Source organism: Fundulus heteroclitus, chromosome 23 (genome assembly GCF_011125445.2).
Source record: "Fundulus heteroclitus isolate FHET01 chromosome 23, MU-UCD_Fhet_4.1, whole genome shotgun sequence".
NCBI classification, from domain to species: domain Eukaryota; kingdom Metazoa; phylum Chordata; class Actinopteri; order Cyprinodontiformes; family Fundulidae; genus Fundulus; species Fundulus heteroclitus.
Window position 1 is genome coordinate 18,556,858 of NC_046383.1, and position 20,218 is coordinate 18,577,075.

Sequence of the window (20,218 nt, forward strand, 5' to 3'; positions counted from 1 at the left end):
AATGATCACATTTTTCAAATAAAACAAGACATGTTTTTAGATCAGCAAAAGCTTTATCCCAAAACTGGTTAACGTTATGATGAAGGACTTTAAAAACAGGGTAATAAGCAATTGAGCGATGATTAGACACAACATTAATATTTCAGACCTCTAGAATACTAAAACAATATTTCTCTGTCTACTAAATCCTCTCACAGTTCTGGAATAAGTAAGAATGTGAAGAGTCAGCTTCTGGAGTTAATGTACTGAAAAAAGGATATAAGAGACTGCAAAAAGGGTTCAAACCGATCTGCTGGATTAATCGCTTTGTTCTGTAACATAAAGATCATGAATCAATGGTATTTTTTTCCTAACTTAACTGTACATGGAAAAAGCCTGAACATATAGGATAGAAACAGAATAATTTAAGCTGCATAATGGAATAAATGTTTTGCTGACCAGGTTTAGCAACAGCTGTTTCTATTTTTGTTGGATTTAAGGTTGGAGTTTACTTTGTTTTGTGGCAGTTTATTAACTTAGTAAAAAACATTTCGCCAGTAGGTGCAATCAATCAATCAATCAATCAATCAATCAATCAATCAATCAATCAATCAATCAATCAATCAATCAATCAATCAATCAATCAATCAATCAATCAATCAATTTGTATTTTTATAGGCCTATTACACACAATACAATGACCAAAGTGCTTCACAGGTAAAATAAGGTAATAAAATGGTAAAGACAATAATGCAAATACAATAAAATCATACCATTAAAAAACAACTCTGGCATAATGCTCAAGCTGCCCGGAATTAAAAACCAATGAAAACGCATTTTTAAACATAAACCTACTTTTATCTTTCTACCCAGTTAATTCTGTTCCTGTCCTGTATCCCTTTTATCTTTTACTCCACCCTACTGTTGTCCCAGACTATATCATTGTGGCTAACTTCCATTTGGCTATTCAACAGTAACTGTTCCAATTCAGAGAAAGCAGAGCAGACACTAATATTAAATAATTTTGCCATGCAAACATCAACTATTTTGGCCAAACTGCACAAACTTCAGTTGTGAACCGAAGACTTTTTCAGGACATCAGGGTTCATGTACCATTTCTGTCTGTCGCCGCATGCTCGACCAGGAGGAGAAAGTCAGTGTCACTCGATGCGATCAGCTCATTGAATAGAAAACGTTTGAACTAAAATGAAAAATAAATTGAACTTGTCTACATTGTTTGATAACTGGAATAAATTTATAAATGGAATTGATTTGAAATCTGTCTGGATTATTGGATTGAATTGAAATTCTTCTCATGTAAATTACCTTGAGATGACATTTGTTTTGAATATGCAATATATAACTTTAAGACATTTAAAGTAGCATCATGTTAGTTTTGAGATAGTGAATAGAACAGCCTGTGCATTTTAGAGGTCATTTTAAAATTCCTATTTTCGATTTTAAAGGTTTGAATCATTTTGCCCCGCTGCACCTCTCTGAGCTGCTTACCTTACATTAAGTAAGACAAGCAGGGATGAAAGGGGGCAGAACCTTCTCTATTGCTGCAGCTCCTTTGTGGAATAACCTCCCCCAACACATTAAAGAGGCTGCTTCTAGGCATACTTTTAAAAGTCATTTTAAAACTTTTTTTTCTCTGACCTTTAACACCAGTGAGACTTAGTGCTGGCTGCTATACATTGTGTTTAATTAAATGTTTAGTTTTGTGCAGCACTTTGTTTCAGTTGTGGCGGTTTTAATGTGCTTCTGGTTCATGTAGCATTTCTGCTTCTCTCCGCAGGTTAAAATCTGAACAATTCTTCCCGTCTTAACTCCCACATAAATCTTTATTTGTCATTCAGTTACTTTTGACTAAGCTAAGAGGTTATCTAAGGCTGAGAATTCATTGTTCATTGCTTTAATTGGGGCTCAGTTGCAGAGGGAGAAATTAATATTTGAAGATCTGATGATTTTTTTTTCTTTACTCCTTTACAAAGGAAATAATAGAATTGAATTATTCATGGTGGCTCCATTTTTATGTAGAGAGAGAGAGAGAGAGAGAGAGAGAGAGAGAGAGAGAGAGAGAGAGAGAGAGAGAGAGAGAGAGAGAGGTTATCAACAAAAAATCCCAAAAAGAATCCATTACTTGAAAGTTAAAAATTGAGTCGCATCCCATTGAGTGTAATCAGAATTTGATCCCCAAGTAAAACAGCACTTTTTACTTAGAGGCAAACTCTTTATTGGCAAGCACAGCACTGAGACATTTCTGTGTATGTGTACCAGGTTTGGGAACATCTGAGAAGGGGTTTTGGTTCACTCTTATTTATAGAAACTCACTAAAACCTTTAGATTTCCTGGCTGACAATGTAACAAAGTCAAAGCTTCAGCTGTGGAAGTTGTCAGCAAAGAGCTCAATGATGCTCTCATCTGACCACAGCACTTTGTCTGTCTCATTTAGATGTTCTTTTTTTTAATTTTTTTTTATTTTTTTTTAGATGTTCACTGAAAAGCCAGCTCTCGTGTGCTTTGGTCTTGCCCACTGGAAGTTGGAATGAAACCCATAACTCTGTGGACAGGTGTGGTTTATACAGATATGAAGTTGAGATTAACACTATTTATTATTGTTTGTTTGTGATGGGATTTATGTGCCACATTAGCCTTTATAGGATAAAAATGTCGGTCTGTTTGTAGAAAAACGTTTTTTTAACTTAATGTCAATGATACTTTATACATCAATCTATTGATTTTCGTCTCAAATCCAAAAAGAAAAAGTGACAAACCGACATTGTAAGGGCAGAAAGAACTATTGTTGCCGTTTTCTTCCTGGACCAGACAGGTGGCCATGGCACCTTTCCGGGTCATTTCTTCTCTCCGCCCTGAGGGAATAGTCAGACTGCTGCACTGATTGGGCTGGAATGAGAAAACGTGAAGTGGGAGCAGGAGAGCTGGTAATGTGCCCAGGTGACGTGCAGCATCTCTGTTTTGGGAATGCAATGAGATTTAGCTGCCAAATCCTCCCCCAGCGATAATACTGTTTCAGGCGCCTATACAATACCTGCCACTCAGAAACATATACGAACCGAGCGCTTCGTTTTTTCTGTTGAAAACAACGCTGGGCCAGCAGTTCTGCAGTCAGAGGTCAATGCTACTTTGGATGATAATAAGGCTGAGCTTCCTTTTTGAACTTTTTGACAAATTTTAATACTTTTCCTACCTTTTCTCCTGCAGCTTCAATCATCTGCTCATAGTTCGCTTCTAAACAGGGTTCACCTACATAAAGCATGAACCTTCACAAATCATGTTTCAATCAGAATTGCCTGGGAAAAAAAGGTAAACGTCTGTTATAGTTCATAACTTTTTGATCCCCAAGGAAGAATACATCATATGTGCGCTGAGCTCAGCACTTTGACAATTCAATATGGTCTCACTCAAACCCCCGCTGTGCACGGTGCGAGTGTGAATATGTCTGTGTTGGCAGTGCAGAAGTGCTTTTCATTAACCTTTAAACATCAGACACGCTGACACTTAGATTTAAACTCAGCACCATCTGCTTCCATTTGCTGATGAGAAGCAGCCGAGCAGCAAAGACCATCACGGCTATGGCTTCAACATCGAGTGAGATGTTCTCATCAACAGTTGCTTGGATGGAGAATGTTAGGCAGTCGAAACCATGAGTTTCTGCTTCCTGCTGGGAGTTTTAGGAAGAAAACTACTGTACTTCATGCGGGCGGTACTCATTTGGACACATTTTTGGTAATGGATTAGTCACCCAGCATTTGCAAGTGTTTTCATTATTGGAAATAAATAAATTAATATTGGAAAAAAAATATATATATTTTTAGTCTTGTCCATGCAAACAATGCAGTTTGCAAACTCTTCTTGAAAGCCTGATCTTTGCAGAATGTTCTGATTCTTGTTAGGAGTTTAAAAAAGCAGGGAAGACCATGGCTGAATCATCAGCTTCCATCTAGAGACACCATGGCTCGTTAAGGATTGTTTTTTTTTTAAATGGTGTGCTGTCTGGCAATGTGGCAATAAGAATTGGTGTCTTAAAACCAAAAAGAGCCCAACAGATTTTACTTTCACAAGCGGAGCCGTTGCGCTTTCACCATAGTGCTCCGATTGATTTATACATGCAAGTAGCTTTATTATAATTTATGCAGGGAATACGTCATGTTATATGGGCACCAAAACAAGAAGGTAGAAGAGAAAAAAAAGGAGAAAAGGTAAAAGAAAGAGGTGAGAAAAGGGAGAGAATGATACAACATCCTCAATCTGCTTCTCCACCTGCAAAGAGAGACGTAAAAAGAACAGCACAACCAGCCGACAAAGCATCACAGATACAATCAAGTAATACCATGACACCATCACAGAAGTACCCACAGTATTAATCAACACAACATGCATAAATTGACAGCCGAATCTAATAACAGGGGTTTTCTGTACGGATGTGAGTCTGCAATCACCCAGATCCAAGCACCCGCAGTTGTTCGCGAGAGCGCGCCTGCAAGATTCTTCCATGAGAAAAATGTTCAACAGTGGTTATGAAGAGCCAAAGACCCACCCCCCAGAGCACAGAGGCAGACGCCAGGGGAACTAAAACCCCAGATGCCCAAAGGGACTTTCAGAGTAAAGGTGCCCAAGAGGGGCCAACACAGGAAATCTGTCTCCCCGACCCAAGGGAAGAGGAGAGACGGCCCCAAGGAAACCCCCCAACAGCCACAATGTTGAAGCCCCCGGGAGCTGCGGGGACGAGCCATGGATTCTGCCGGCAGCCAGCTATGATGGGGCAGATCCGGCCATGGGCCCCAGGGACCCGAGGCCCCAGGGGTACCCCATCCCCCAGCGGGGGCCCTGACCGAGCTCCAGGCACCCATCCCCGGACACCACCAATGCACCAGCGGGCCAAGGCGCCAGCCAGCGGAGGGGAGCAGGATGGGGGGGATGGGCTCCACACCCAGTGGAGACCTGAGATGTCCCAGGAGAGGGGGCAGCACAAACCCAACCTGACAAATAAACAAAAATACATGCACAGTCTCATTCTCGTTAAGGATTTTGAAGTTTATTTAAATTTGCTATCCTCTTTTTTCAAAATGATTTTTAAAAAAATTATTATTTTAATAATTATTTCCTCCTCTTTACATCCTTCTCCTCCAAATCTGACTTTGCTCACTGCTGCTAAATAAGCTTCCTTTAGATTTAGAGAGTCCATAAGATGGTCACTGAAATGCTTGAGGATTGTTCAGATATTCCTCTGAAAAGTTCTGGCAGCTTAAGAGAGGCTGCCAGAACCCTTGAGCATTTTGGCTCGAGGGCGCTTCTTCCTCACTCTTGTACCTTTTGTACTATTAAGCCACAAATATCCTTCCCTCTTGTTTGGATGACACGATAGACTATAACAGAACTAGCTGAATTTTTCAGGAATGCAGGTTTAAATAAAATGCATTTTAAGTTGTTGAATCGATACTTGTTCATAATTAAAGTAGATTTTATCGACGTCAACAGGGAAGACATTAGATAAAATGACATAGTTGTTGGGGCGAAACAGGCTGGTCTGTGCATTTCTGAAAATGCTGATTTAATGGGATTTCATAGGAACCATCTCTCTGGTTAACACAGAATGGTCAGAGGAAGAGAAAGCATAAAGTGAGCCGCTGTTGTGAGTAGGAAAATGCACTGTTGATGTCAGAGGTCAGATTGGAAAGAGAAAGCAGATTTGAGACGTTAAAGAGGCAAATAAAAATGTATTTCAACCAAGGTACCCAGATTGTCGTTTTTGAACACAAAACCTGCCGAACCTTGAAGTAGATGGGCTGCAGCAGCAGAACACCACTCCTGCAGAACAGGAAAGTGAAGCCCTTAGATCTCACAAAAATTGGAAACCAAAAGATTGGAAAGAAATATTGCTTGATCCAATAAAACTCAATTTAAGTTGAATCATTTGGTGGGCAGGGTCAGAATTTGTTATAAACAGCATGATAGTATGGATCCATGCTGCCTGGTTCAAGCTGGTGCTGGTGGTGTAATGGAATCAGGGTTATTCTTGTGTCACACTTTGGACCTCTTAGCATCATTTTTTTTTAAAACCACAGCCCACCTTATTATTGTAGCTTAACATAGCCATAGATTTAAGACCATAGCATATTTATTATGCTTACTTCCAGCAGGATAAATCACCAGACCTGAAAGCTCAAATCATCTCAAACTGGTTTCTTGAACAGGGAAAAAAACAAAACACTTTTTCCCTGCCACCACCTTTGGGAAGTGGTGAGACAAGGGATTTGCATTGTGGATGAACAGTGGACACATCTGCAGCAACTGTGGGATGCTATCATGTCAATAAGGATCAAAATCTGGTTGGAATGTTTCTGACACCTTGCTGAACTGACTTCATGTAGAATTGGAAAAGGTCCAGCAAGGTGTATCTAATAATGTGGCCAGTGATTGCATAGTTGGACTTGAACCGACTTTACTGCTTTCTGTGTAGAATTGTGCAGTGATTCTGATTATTTTGCATAAGATAAATGCAAATCATCCCTTTATATATACAGCAGATACTGTGTCAAAGGTTAACCCATTAAAATTGCTGCTCCAGAGGCAGTTTCTACCTTCTTTGAAACTGTCACTGTTTTCCAGCTCGTAACATTCCTTAAAATATGATTGTATTTTGTAAAGAATTAATGCAGAAGCTTGCCTAAAATCTGGGCCTCGCTGATAGACTAAACATCAGAAAGCAAGATGTTTTTCTTTGTCTTGCCAAAAAAAAAGAAAAGAAATCAGAGCAGACTTACTAAAAGACAACAAGAGGAAAATATGTCCTACATTGATGTTCCTTTTGTTTTGTGCTTAGTTGTTTTGGCCTATTTTAGATTTCCTTCCAGTATTTCCATCTCTTCCCAAACTATTATGTGGGAATATTACCTAAACCAGAAGTTTCTGCAACAATAACCTTTTTTTTCTTAATTTTAAAGTGATTTTAAGTGATACTGGAAAGATTCCTTACACTTTTCAGATATTAAAACATGTCATACTTAATTGCAGTGTTACATTGTGTTTCATCTCATCGGCATAGTAATTTAAATCAGAGTGATAATAGTTAACACCAAACAAATTCATGTTGAAGTGTTTTATTAACAGTATCAGTGAAGATGCTGTTGGAAAAACGGTCTCTTCTCCTAACGAGCCTCTGGTGCACTTTTATGGCAGCAGAGTGATAGTCAAATTTCCTTTTCTCTTCCTATTACCTTTGTTGGTAGAAACAGTCCAGATTTTCTTTCAATCTAGCTCTCTCTGGCAATTCAGCATGTCTCTGAGCCCTTAACGTTTACGTCTGATTATTCTGATCACGTAAGAGTCACAATCCACATATTGTTTTATATGTTACAGTAAGCATCGTATTGTATATGTAACAGACATCCGGAGCCTGTTTTACACAGAATAAATACATTTTTATTAACACAGTCAAAAATACATGGTTAGAAAGACAGAGATGAACAGATCAAATATTGCAGCCACAATGGGAAATAGAAGGTGGAGATGGATGTAAGCACATTTACAAACATCACCCATGTTCCCTTTCTCAGCTCCGTCTGCAAAACAGATTAGTCATATAAGCTTTTTCTTTTGCAATGTTTCAGGTAATGGGTGGTAAGTTTTCAGTCTGTTATGCCCCCAGTTACTGTCTGTCATAGGTTCAAAAGTCAGATTGCTCTTCATCTTTTACATGTAAATTCAACCAAAGTCAAGCATCAAGATGACCACTCACTGGTCCACAAAGCAAAACAATAGTTTTAGAAAAAATACCCAAAAACCATCAGAGCTACATTTATTGGCACCCTGTTGAAAAAGCAAAGCAAAAAAAAAAAAAAAAAAGACATTAAATCTCACACTGAAAAATGTGCTATATTACCAACCCTAACCCCTTTCGAATTAAATGTAACTGACGCACTTTTATATTTACCATTTTCTGTTCTTCTGAATTTCAAGGAAATCTAATTATTAATCCATGACTTTCTGTCTCTCTCTATATGACATGACAGAGGGCCATTTCTTTTAGCCACTGGATAATGAGCCCTATTTATCTTGCCTCCATGCACACTGAACAGGATGATAAGAGGTAAAAAAAAATAAATAAGAATCTCCACAGCTCATAGTTAAAGAACTGCAGCATACAGATGCAACTTTGTTGACAACAAGACTCGATAACAACTACTGGACCATATCTATATGACAACTGACTGTTTGGTGGTCAGAAAAAAAGCTTTTTCCATACTACTGTGTGCCTTGGGCAGATGGGACTAAGAAAGTTTTCATGCGACTCAAGAGGAGCTTAGTCTAAAAACAAGGGATGTGGAAAAGCAGCTCATGCTGCTTTTAAGTATGGTGGGGGGGGGGGGGGGGGCTACGATGCTGTGGGATTGTTTCTCTTAAAAAGGCCCTGGGAACAAAACACATGGCACAGTAAAAGATAAATGTATTTTAAGGCTTTTTACAAATAATAATTCACCATGGGTGCCAATAAATATGAAGGCCCTGAATGCATTGTACATTTCTCTCGTTATTACTTTTGACAGCAATAAACCCAAACAAAGTCTGGCTTATATACCAATAAGTTATTTTCAGCTTAATGTGTTTTAAGAGTATCCTTTAAGAACAAATCCATCTTTATCTACCAAATTTGATTAAGAACATCTTGATGAACCCTTTCACTGATTTAAATGTATGTATACTTGTTGTTTTGTTGTACAGCTGGGGTGTTTTTGTTTTGAACACAGTTATCAGGTATTCTGAAGTGAAAGAAGGCTGAAAATTCTGGGATTTTCACAACAATCACACAGATTTTTATTAAAAGCTGGTACTCTTGGATGGATTCATTGGTTAAATTAAAGACTTGCTATATTAATATATTGTTATCGTAATGTATTACATCAGACTACAATCTGACTGGATTTTAGCATAATGTTTGTGCATCCTGTGTTATGATTTCTGATTTGATATACCTGACTTTTGATCATTATTAAACACTGTGGTCTTATCACAATATGTGCTTTTTACATTTCGGCATCACTCGTAATCCAAATCAAACAATTCAGCATTCACAGCGTTCTGATATTGGTCGCTTCTTTTGTTTACAGTAGGTGTCTTTAGTCCCCATACTATCCTGTGTTAATGTCTAACCTCAATGAAAAACAGCTAAAAAACATATCATTGTTACTGGAGAACGCAAACAGATTCAATGGAATCGATTCAAAATGTTAGACATATGGTGACACAAATATGATTGTAAATCCTGCTAAACAGTAATAACTACCTGAAGATCAACACTGAGGTTATTTTTATTTAATATAGGAAAGGATTTTTATTTTCCTTATCCAGAGTTTGAAAAGAGATGAGTTGGCGTGTGGGCACTGACTGCAATAATGCTTCTAGATAAAGGAAAGTAGCAGTACATAGGAGGATATAGTGTGTAGGGTATCAGTGTACATCAATATTATGCAGTAAATACAGAGTCAAAAGAAGTTTTTATTATAAGGTGAAGGGAAGACCATTAAAGAAGGAAATTATACTTCATTGTTCACTCTTAGTTTCTTAATTGGTAACAAGTTAAGATGACACAATTAAAGATTTCAATAAATAATAATTAAAACACATTTCAGTCCTCTAAAATTAGATAAAATAAAGCTTAAATTGAAATCTTGCCACAAAGTCCTGATGGGAATGTGACTATATTTACAGGATGAACTATTGATTTTAAGGCAAAATGCTTTCAAAAGTGTGAATTGTTCCAGACACCATAATATGCATAAAGTGATAAACATTTTATTAGTAAACAGAATAGTACTGATCGGTGTTGTTTAGCATGTGTGTTAGAGAAGGAGTCATCCCATTCTTTAAATCTTCTTGAAACTTGTTCCTAACCCATATCTTATATACCATTATGACTATTATTTTTTTTACTTGTCCCCTGTTCTTGAATCAAGTATGAATCTTTTGCTTATGTACTCCATAAATCTTACAAGGTTATAAATTGATAAACAGGATTTTCTTTGCCCCCATTATTTACTCATACTGAATCAATATGTAAATTAGTATTTGTCAAAGAAGCAGTGAGATCTCTAGTTCCTGAAGTTGATAATGTTCCCACTCTTTATGTTATTTCTGCACTGAATTCAACCATACAGATTGCACTAAATCCATGCAAACGCAAACACGTTTATCAAGTCCGGCAGACGGGAGCAATATGGATCTATTTTTGCTTCATTGCTTCATAGAAGGTGCAGAAGTGATTTAACAGGTTGATATTTTAATTACCAGAGAACTTCAGGTCATGATCAAAACCTTAGAAACATTATCGTAATGGATAAAGTAGGAATGGTTTCTATATCAGTAGCTGATGCAGATTTTAAAAGACAGTGTAAAGATATATCTACTTAACTGATTCAGTCTGAGATGAAAAGCATTGACTGAAAATAAAAATGTGAATTTTACTTGTTGAATGGGACTGCCTTAGCTGCATGATCCAGACAGATTGTCTTTACAAGGTTAGTTGGATTCCATTTTTGATAATAAAACTCTCTATGTAAAGCCTTTGTTGGAATATATTGTAATCACAGTTTGGATTCTGGTTTTAAAAATGGAAAGTCTAAGCACTCTTTACAATCACCCATTTTTATAATGGAGAATTGATTTCCACCCAACCCTCATCTAAACCTGTCCATTCTCACCCCTCAATCACAGGGGGCAATTTTTTTGATTAGGAAAAAAATACTTGCAAAAATATCGGGTCCTTGGACAATTTGTTTGTAAATCCAGCTGTGCTGCAAGTTGCTTTCTTTTTTTTTTTTTCCTTTCTTGCACCAAAATTACAGGCCAGTTTTAAGCAGTTGGTATTTTTTCCTGTGCAATCTACTGAAGGCAAAAAGCTCTGGTGTTCAGAAAGACCTGTATATTTGCTCTAGCAGTAATTTGCATAAATGTATGATAGTATCAGTAGACTTTCCCCTATATTCATGCATAATACCTCCTTTAAATGTTTTCGGAGCAAATCTGGCTTTTACTTCCCTTTGCTTCTCCGGGTTACTATAATTTAGCACCCGCAAGCTTTTCTGAACATGCGCAATCTGTGATTTCCAGTCAAGGATCTATTCTTAATATTTGAGTTTGGTGGTAGGAATGCCAAATAATATCATTAGCAGGAAAATGTGTCACTTACTGTCCATTATTAGTTTTATACAATTTTTAAAGCTACCGCCACTTCTCTCTAAGTTCATGATATTAAAAATAAATCTAGGCGTTTAGAAAATAATTCCTTGTGTCAATATTGCTCTTAAATGTAAGATTTACAGTTTGCAAACAAATAAATTTTATTTCTCTTTCTTACACACAATAACTTTTTAATCACAGGCTTTTAATTTGTTTATCTCTCCTGATTTGTTAATGTGTTCACATTATTTAAAAGTTCTTTGTTATTTATTTACAACCAGTTTATGAAGAAAACGTAATTTTTCTGAAATGTGACAAGCCCACCTTTAATACACTCTTTAGTGTTTGTGATCTCCTTCCCAACTCTCATTCTCTTTAATGTCTGATTATTTACACCTCCTTCCTTCTCCATGTCTTTCAGCAGCCAGTTATGTGAAGTCCTTGGAAACAGCCTCGATGAAGTTGGGAGCTGACATGAGGATGGTGAAAGTGCAAATGATGGAGAAGAGGGAGAAGGCCACCAGACACAGCCGGTCCACTACAGCAGCGGCAAACTTCCACTCACTGCAGATAGCCTCCGCTTCGTCCTGGTCCCGGAACCTCTGGGCAATGTACAACACCTCCTCCAAGATGCGCAGGATCTCTGGTGGGGGGATGCCAACTCCCATTCCAAGACTTCCAACACTCCCACCGACTCCTCCAGGTGGCTCAGCATCATCAACCGGGGATCCGTGAGTGCGTCCGCCCAGCGTAACCCCTGAGTCGCTGGAAGGCGGGCAGTGTGGGCTCTCCATGGAATGGTGATTGCTAAAGTAGAGACTCATGGAACCGTTGGAGGTGCCCGTCGGGCAGGGTGGGCATGACGCCTGAGACAGAGGCACGGCGAGGCTCGGCATAGTGCCCATCTCGATGGAGCTGGTGCCGGAGTGGTGGTGAGAGCCGTGGCGGTACTTGTACCGGGGCCTCTTGCGCTCATCGCCAGGTTGCTTCATACGGAGGAACCAAGCACACCAGTTCAACAGAACCACCCGAACCTGGGAAGAGACGGACTTTGTCAGCATCTTTCATAGTATTGATGTCATGGTGACTTACTTAGATGGTTAGGTTTGCTCCACTCACTCACCCACTTGGGCATCTTGCCTCCATGAGGGTCATGATGGTGAAACTGCAGGACTATGACAGTCACCACCACAGACATTCCCACGATCATCATTGTGCTGGCAAAGTACTGAGCTGTTGGGCAGGGAAAACACCAACAACGCTGTTAGATTTTACTCTGAGCTGTATAGTAAAATGTTTCCCAATTCTTCAACACATTGAAACAGCCTTTGCAGATCTTGTTACAAGACCGCTGAAGAGATTTATTCCGCTGAGTTTGATCTTATAAAACTAAATTGCTTTCTTCTTGCAATTCTTCCATAAAGGCCACATTTGTACATGGCTAACCCAAACCCTGTACATATTCCTCCGCAGCTCTTTTTGCCCATGGGTTTTTTGGCTGCCTCTCTGATTAATGCCCTCCTTGCCTGGCTGTTTCGGTAGGAAGCAATATCTTGCAGTTGCACAAAAGCTGCCATTGTCATCGTTTGCTCTTTCCATGGGTGGATGATGGATTGAAAAGTGCTTTGTCAGATGTTAAAAGCTCACAATGTTTTTTATAACCTAACTCTGCTTCAAACCACTCCAAAACTTTATCCCTGGCCTGTCTGCTTTGTTCCTTGCTCTCCATTAAGATGTTTGTTCCCTGATGTTCTCTAACAAAACTCTGAGGCCTTTACAGAAAAACTGAATTCATACTAAGATTTAATTGTACACAGGTAGACTATTCCCTATTTCGATGACCATTAAATGCAACTGATAACTAAGGATTTGATGTAGAAGTAAAGCAGTCTGAATGCACATGCACAACACACTTTTTTAAAAAAAAACAATAAATTACAAATTATTATTTATATTATTCCATGTCACAATTTCCTCCACTCTGTGTTGACCAATCACATAAAATCCCAATAAAATGCATGAAAGTTTGGTTCAGTAATGCAGCAAAATGTGAAATGTGACCTGGCAAATCAAAGGATATTAGTTGCTCATGTTAAATGTGCACCTCAGACAAAAGCCCAGATCCCTAAATGTAATTTCACACCATCGATAAAGGATGGACATAACTCTAACCACATCATTACCTGATTGCATTTGTCAGTCTAAGTTTAGGCATTTTGATGCTGCCAGTTTGCACATTTGCAGAGCCAGAACTGAAGTGCAGTAAGTGTTTTAAGCCAGAACCCAAGGACACTGTGTACTTGGGCAGCGGTCTGATGATTTACCTTAGGTTTCAAATCAGGTTTCAGTCCATCTTTTACTTTCGTACACTAAATAAACGTCATAACAAGGTCATACTGTTCCCATTGGTGACAACAGTTAACATTTAATGCATGAAAATGAATGCAAAATAATTAATCAAACGTTTAATTGCAAAGATCTGAAGTGGTATTACTGTTATTTACAAATGTTTAGTTTCCCTAAATGTACCACTTTCAATTTTTTAGATCACAAATAGACTTCCTTATCATATTTAAATGTTTTAGTAAATATGTCTTGATAAATATTTCATCTGACTCTCTTTAGGTCTTTCAAAAAATCTCTTTTTTCTTTGGCTTCTTTTAAATTATTTATCTGTCAGGTATTTGATGATTGTTATCATGTGTATATATTTATTAAGCCACATACTGACTTATTCAATTCAGTTCAGTTTATTTATATATTCAGAACAAATGTCTACAGTCATTAAAACAAATTCAAGCCTATAATGCAAACAGCTTCCAAGTCACCTATGAATTGTTCAGACATGAAAGGTTTTCTAAATTAAAGAGATAAAGCGTTGTTTTATCTACATAAAGGGGAAACCTGCCACAGAAACTTTTAAAGTTGAATCTTTTGGCTAGTAGGCTGTCACAAAGACAAAATGTGTTCCTATTTATGTGGTTATTCTACAAACATGATCAGAGACAAAACAGTTTGACAGAAGGAAAATGTTGGACCTAACGGTGACACGCAGACATATGTTAACTGGAAACTTGACATTTAGCAGAGGATTACCTGAAGGACAACTACTCTCTACCATCCCAAGTCACTCGCATAACATACAAGCTGTTTATCTGCTTAAGATACTTGTTTTATGACTATAACTTCTTCTTTTACATCCTGCTAGATTATTTTTATGTTTGATCAAGAACTGTACAGTAAAATGTAAAGGGACTAGACTGAAAATGAGTGAAATGATGGCAAGTTTACATTAAAATCATGCAGGTGTGGAAACAAAGAATAAAGAAAAGGTGGATGGTTTCAAACTATGGACAGAACAGTATATTTGTCAGCAGAACTGTACACAAATTCACCAAGAAATGCCAAAGTACAAAAGTGTCTCCTGTTTTCCTTAAATTTCACTTGCTTCTCTTCATTCAGCCTTTCTCACGCACTTAAAAATGTTGTATGCGCACAGAGACACGTAGAATGCGACCCACCGATAAGAGGCACAGAGTCAGATGTGGCAGGCATAATCTCTGCCACCAGAAGCATGAAGACAGTTAGCGAAAGCAGCACAGTGATGCCTAAGTGACAAAGACAGAGAGACACGGGGAAAGAGAACATTAGCACAGCAGCTGAATTTGTGATCAGGGTCACTGGTGTGTGAACGTCTTCCTGTAATTACATATTAATGTTATTGATTTTCCTGACAGCAGTCATTTGTCAGTTTGTGGCTACTTTGATGACCGGGAGGTTGTTCAAAAAACAGCGAAACACTAACATCATGCTTATTGCACCACTTTGAATTAGTGCTGAAAAGTGCTCTAGACATTTTCTGTTGCTCTCGGAGAATGTATTGTACCATGGGAAGCATGCTATTACTTAGTGTTGTTATTATTATATTTCTTATTAGTGGTAACGGTAGCATTATACATTTTTGACTTTCTTTTGAACGTGTGTTCATAATGTTTCAACTGGACAAGCCAACTCAAACTAGCTCTGTGAGTTCTGCAACTTAGTACCCTCAACAATCATTGACATAAGCTCTCGCAAAGGTCTCCCAACTCTGTCCCTCCTGTCCTCAGGGGATTGTCGGCTAGCAGTGCACACAACACGCTCAAGACAATTCAGACTCTTTTCAGGAACCTTTCCACAATGGTAGGACCTACTGCACCACTTTCTGCACCTCCCTCTCACTCTGCACTATCTCCTTCTACACAGAGCCTGACTGCTGTTCTTCCTTCTGAGTGGCATATTGGTACCTTTGATATTAACCGCATTGTCGCATCCTCATTTGTAAGTCGCTTCGAACAACAGCATCTGCCAAATGCACGGCCATTAATATCATCTGACATATACACTGGTTCAACCATATCCGAACTATAATTCACTTTGGTTCCCAGGAATCTCCTCTCACCCAGGGAGATCTTTTCTCCAGAGTCAGCTGGTAGGAGGAAGACCAGCAAGGCCAAGCCAGAGATCAGCACGCAGGGAATGAGCAGATTTAGGCCGTAATAAAGAGTCCTGCGGCGCATGGTGACTGTGAAGGTCACATCAGGATAGGGCTCCTTACAGCACTCGTAATACAGCTCGTTACGCTTGGCTGGCACACCTGTGGGAGACACACACACACACACACACACACACACAAAAAGGTGTGTTTTAAAGCTATCATTAAGTCATTCAGTTCAAAGATTTTAAAGGAAATGTTTGATTATATAGAATCTAAAATATGTTAGGAATCCAATAAGAAACTAAGAAATGAAGGTCTAGCATAAAGGCAGAAACTGTTTGTATCTCCTGCTGAAGCCTAACAGGGCTTTCTGTTTGTCTAGACCAGGGGTCACCAACACGGTGCCCGTGGGCACCAGGCAGCCCCCCGAGGACCAAATGTGGTGCCCATGAGCCTGTTCTACTTATTGCACTTATATAGATTTTAAAAAGACAATATCTTTAAAAAAAACTTGAAAATGTTTTATTTTACATAAAGTTATGAACTCTGACTCTTCAGTTCAAAGGTCAGGATTGGTAGCCCTTCTTATGACACAGTACCAATAATGTAGCTCTCACTTTCAAAAAGGTTGGTGACCCCTGGTCTAGACCCTCTGGTTATTGTTGACACTAGTATGGACCCTTAGTGCTCAGAGAGATTATTGTATCTTTATTAATAAACCACTGTTCACAATAATGACTTAAAGCTTTATTTCTGGGCCTAACTGTGTGACATTGCTTCTGGTCCAAATATAAATAAATAATGATCACAGAAAAGGTCCTTCCTGTAAAGTTACAATAAATAACAAATGTAACAATTCGTGACATATTGTAATAAAGCAGAGCTTTTTCTCTCAAATATTATGCTCACTGACACTGTACGTTATTTTGAAATGATCATGTGGGATGAAACTGATTATTTTGTGATTTAATTATTGATGATAATTTGTCGTAGACTTCTATTTTTTAAGTGTGTAAAAAAGTTTGCAAACTATAGTCTATCATATAAAGGACGGTTTTAACTGATGCAGTTAAAACTGTTTCTTTTAGAGAATCTCTTAGTTTAATATCAATGTAAACATTTCATTTTGAAGATAGATACATTTTCATTTTGTCTAGCAAAAAGAAATGTAAGTTCTTTTCAGTTCATGAATATAAATTAAAAAAATAGTATCATGTAAATGTTAATAAAAGATAATGAGTATCTCTGGTTGATGTATTGCCACTCATTTTCAGGGAATTGCACCTTTGAGTATAAAAATACCCCTTATTTCACTGTGAGAATGGAGTCTGCACATGTGCACCTGTGAATAAACTGATAAGAGAAAGAATGATGGGTCTTTGTATTTTACGGTCAATATGAGAATCACCGCGCTGAGTTCACTGAGCTGAATGCTATTTTCTTGACCCTGAAAACGTTCCACTGGAGAGACTCTGAGTCGGTCAGAGATTTAAACTTTACCTTGCCCGTATTTCAACTTTGTATTAAAAAGTTATGGACAGAAAAAAGAAGTAGCTGAAACTATTTCATGTTTGATGGAAGAACTCTCTCACCTTCAGCTCAAACCCTTGAGATGGGCTGTGCAGCGTTCCCATATGGTGTTCTTACATGCCTTCCAGAATGTCAAAAATCCCATTGCATACCATCTGGTCCTGTCTGACACCCATTTCCAGCTAATTGTTACAACAGCGGGTCACGACACAAGGCCCCCGTTTCTAAATTGTCCAGGGTGGAGAAAACAGCATGGAGGGATCTATAAATTCTGCCATTTTCATCCTTCATCAAAAAGCAAATAGTCCCATACCTTCTGCATAAATATATTTTTGTGACACATACTGGATATGTGTTTATGAAAATGTTTTATTTCAAACAACCATTTTAAACAAATACCTAACAAGCAGATTGTCCAAATCTCCAATAATTTCTAATTAATCATTTACACAGCATAATCTCCTTGCTTTGCTTCAAAGTGTTTAAAAACGTTCATGTTGATAACCTGGCTGTTTTCCCTGCTAAATCTTAACCCTATTCAGTCATGTTCAGTAAATTAGAATATTGAATTTGTTCATTTGTATCAGTGACTGAATCCATAATGGGAACACATTATATAGATTAACTGGATACAGGCTGATGTTTTCAAGCCTTTATTCCTGATAATTATGATGATTTTTTTTCAGTTATAAAAAATGAAAACAAACTGAATTTAAGTGGTTATGAATCTATGGTACCATACAATAATGTTTAGTCCCATTGAAGTTGTTCAAATTTTGTCATGTTACCACCACAAACCTCAATATATTCTATTGTTTTTTGTTTTTTTGATAGGCCAACACAAGTAGTGCAGAATGGAAGTGGAATACATGGCTTTCAATTTTTTTTTTTTTACAAATTAAATTCTGATTCAGGAATACATTTTAATTTCGCCAAGCTGGATCAATACTTTGCAGAATCATATTTTGAAGCTGTAAATATTTGGGATCTGTGCCTTCTTGCCTTCTATTTTTAAAGGCTGGAATTGCTGCCTATTCTTCTCTGAAAATAGATCAAAATCACTAGTTAGGTTGGATGTCATGGATTCTCAATTGAATTTAGACCTAGACTTTATGGACCATTCTAACATATGAATAAGTTTTGATCAAGGTCATTCCTTTTTAGTTCTGGCTGCGTATGAGAGTTGTGTCATGCTGAAAGGTGAATTGCTGCTCCAGTCTCTAGAGGTTTACAGTGAAAACCATTTTTTTCTTCCTGGGACTGACCTACATCTAACGCCAACCATCTTTCCATAAACTCCATAGTATGATTCAGTCACAATTATGTTTCATGATGGGCATGGTGGGCTCAGGGAGGGTGTGTGGTATCAGTTTTTTTTCATCACAATTTGTCTTAGTGTTTACTTCTTAGGTTACATCTAAAGGAAATTGCCTGATTAGGATTTTATTTTGGCCTATCTAAGTAAAGTGGATTAAACACAAATGTACATCCTGCTGTTCAGATTTTTACTGTATACCCAAAATATTTTAAAAACCATGAATAGTTTTTTCCACTTCACACATATGCTCTATGTTGTGTTGGTATAGAACATATAATCCCATTAAAATAAAATAAGGCTTGTGGTTGTAACATAAAAATATTCTGGAAAAGTTTTTGGGGTATTGACACTTTGGAAGACCTTGTAAGTATTTCAGTACATGCAACAAAAACTTGAATTAGTAGTCAAATTAATGTGTAATATCTAAAAGGAAAAAGTCAACCTTGATGCTAAAACGTTGGCAGAGATATTGTTCGTATTCAGTGAGAAAGGTGAAAGGATCGGATCCTGAGAAAAAAACTGAGATTTCCAGTGACAGCACAGGGGACAGCGAGACTGATGGAAGACAAGCCGATTGCTGACAACACTATAACCCTTGGCATCTGATCTTGAGAATACGTTTTTACATGTTTTTTTTTTTTTTTTTGTCTTTTGACTCCGATGTGAAAGGTCTACCCATGCTTGAAAGCGTTTCGGACTGCTAGGCGATTTTTTGTGTAACAGAAAAACACTGTAAAAGATTTAAGGAGGACAGACATTTCCATTTGCTTTTCTACTGGCATACCAGATATAATGATGTAAAAAGATGCATTCTGTATTAATTTTCTTTAATCACAAGGCTAGAGTCAAAAGTTCTGCTGAGCTAAGTTCAGTAGTTCACTCTTAAAATGTACTATACAGGCACAACATTTAATTTATATCCCCCTCAATTGCTCAGCTGCAGTGATGTAGAGTACATTGGTGACCTCTTACCCACAAGGTCCCACTCGCCGTTGGGGATATAAGTGGATGTGTCCACATCGAGCATCTGGAGGTCTAGAAGCCAGCCGTTGTGAGTCCAGGAGCCAAACTTTAAGTCACACTTCTGCACATCAAAGGGGAACCAACGCACATCGATGTAACAGGTGCTCTTCAGGATGCCTGGGGGGATGTACTGGCAGTGACCTGAAGCGTTCACCAGGACATTGGTGTGAAATGTGGCATCAAAGCGCTCATCCGCACTGCAAAGAGGACAGCAAGGACCTTCATAAATATGCTGTTGGCTAATGCTAATGGTAAAGTTACATTCATGAATCCCAGAAAAACTATGCAGATTAATTATCATGTGAGTGATTTCTGTAATGATTTGTTAGTGCTTTAGGACAGATATTTTAAATATTATCATGAATTTATTCTGTAAATAGTATTATTAAGTAATTTTATAAATTATTATTATTATTATTATTATTATTATTATTATTATTATTATTATTATTATTATTATTATTATTATTATTATTATTATTCAGTAACTAAAAATATTACCATGTAACTAAATCAGCAAAATCAGCAAACGCCATGGATTTCCTGTAAAGCTACAAAAACATTAAAATTTTACTATTGATTTGGTTTTACTTGCTTGATTTCAAACATGAGCAAAAATGAATTAATTATCAAAACAAAACCTAACTTGTAGAGTTGTTAAATGATCAAGTAAAAATCTGGGGTTATGCAGT

At 37.7% G+C, this 20,218-nt stretch overlaps 1 protein-coding gene across 1 annotated transcript in view; it reads right to left on the reverse strand.

Moving 5' to 3' along the window:
* Nucleotides 1-10,248: 10,248 nt before the first annotated feature.
* Nucleotides 10,249-20,218, reverse strand: part of LOC105928709 (neuronal acetylcholine receptor subunit alpha-7) — a 52,965-nt gene continuing 42,995 nt past the window's right edge. Inside the window, exons 5-9 of the mRNA XM_036127120.1 lie at nucleotides 19,476-19,723; nucleotides 15,620-15,814; nucleotides 14,700-14,786; nucleotides 12,302-12,411; nucleotides 10,249-12,212 (exon numbers count right to left, since the gene is read on the reverse strand). Coding sequence (XP_035983013.1) covers nucleotides 11,607-12,212; nucleotides 12,302-12,411; nucleotides 14,700-14,786; nucleotides 15,620-15,814; nucleotides 19,476-19,723 — 1,246 coding nt within the window. The 3' untranslated portion in view covers nucleotides 10,249-11,606. The remainder of the gene's footprint in view (nucleotides 12,213-12,301; nucleotides 12,412-14,699; nucleotides 14,787-15,619; nucleotides 15,815-19,475; nucleotides 19,724-20,218) is intronic.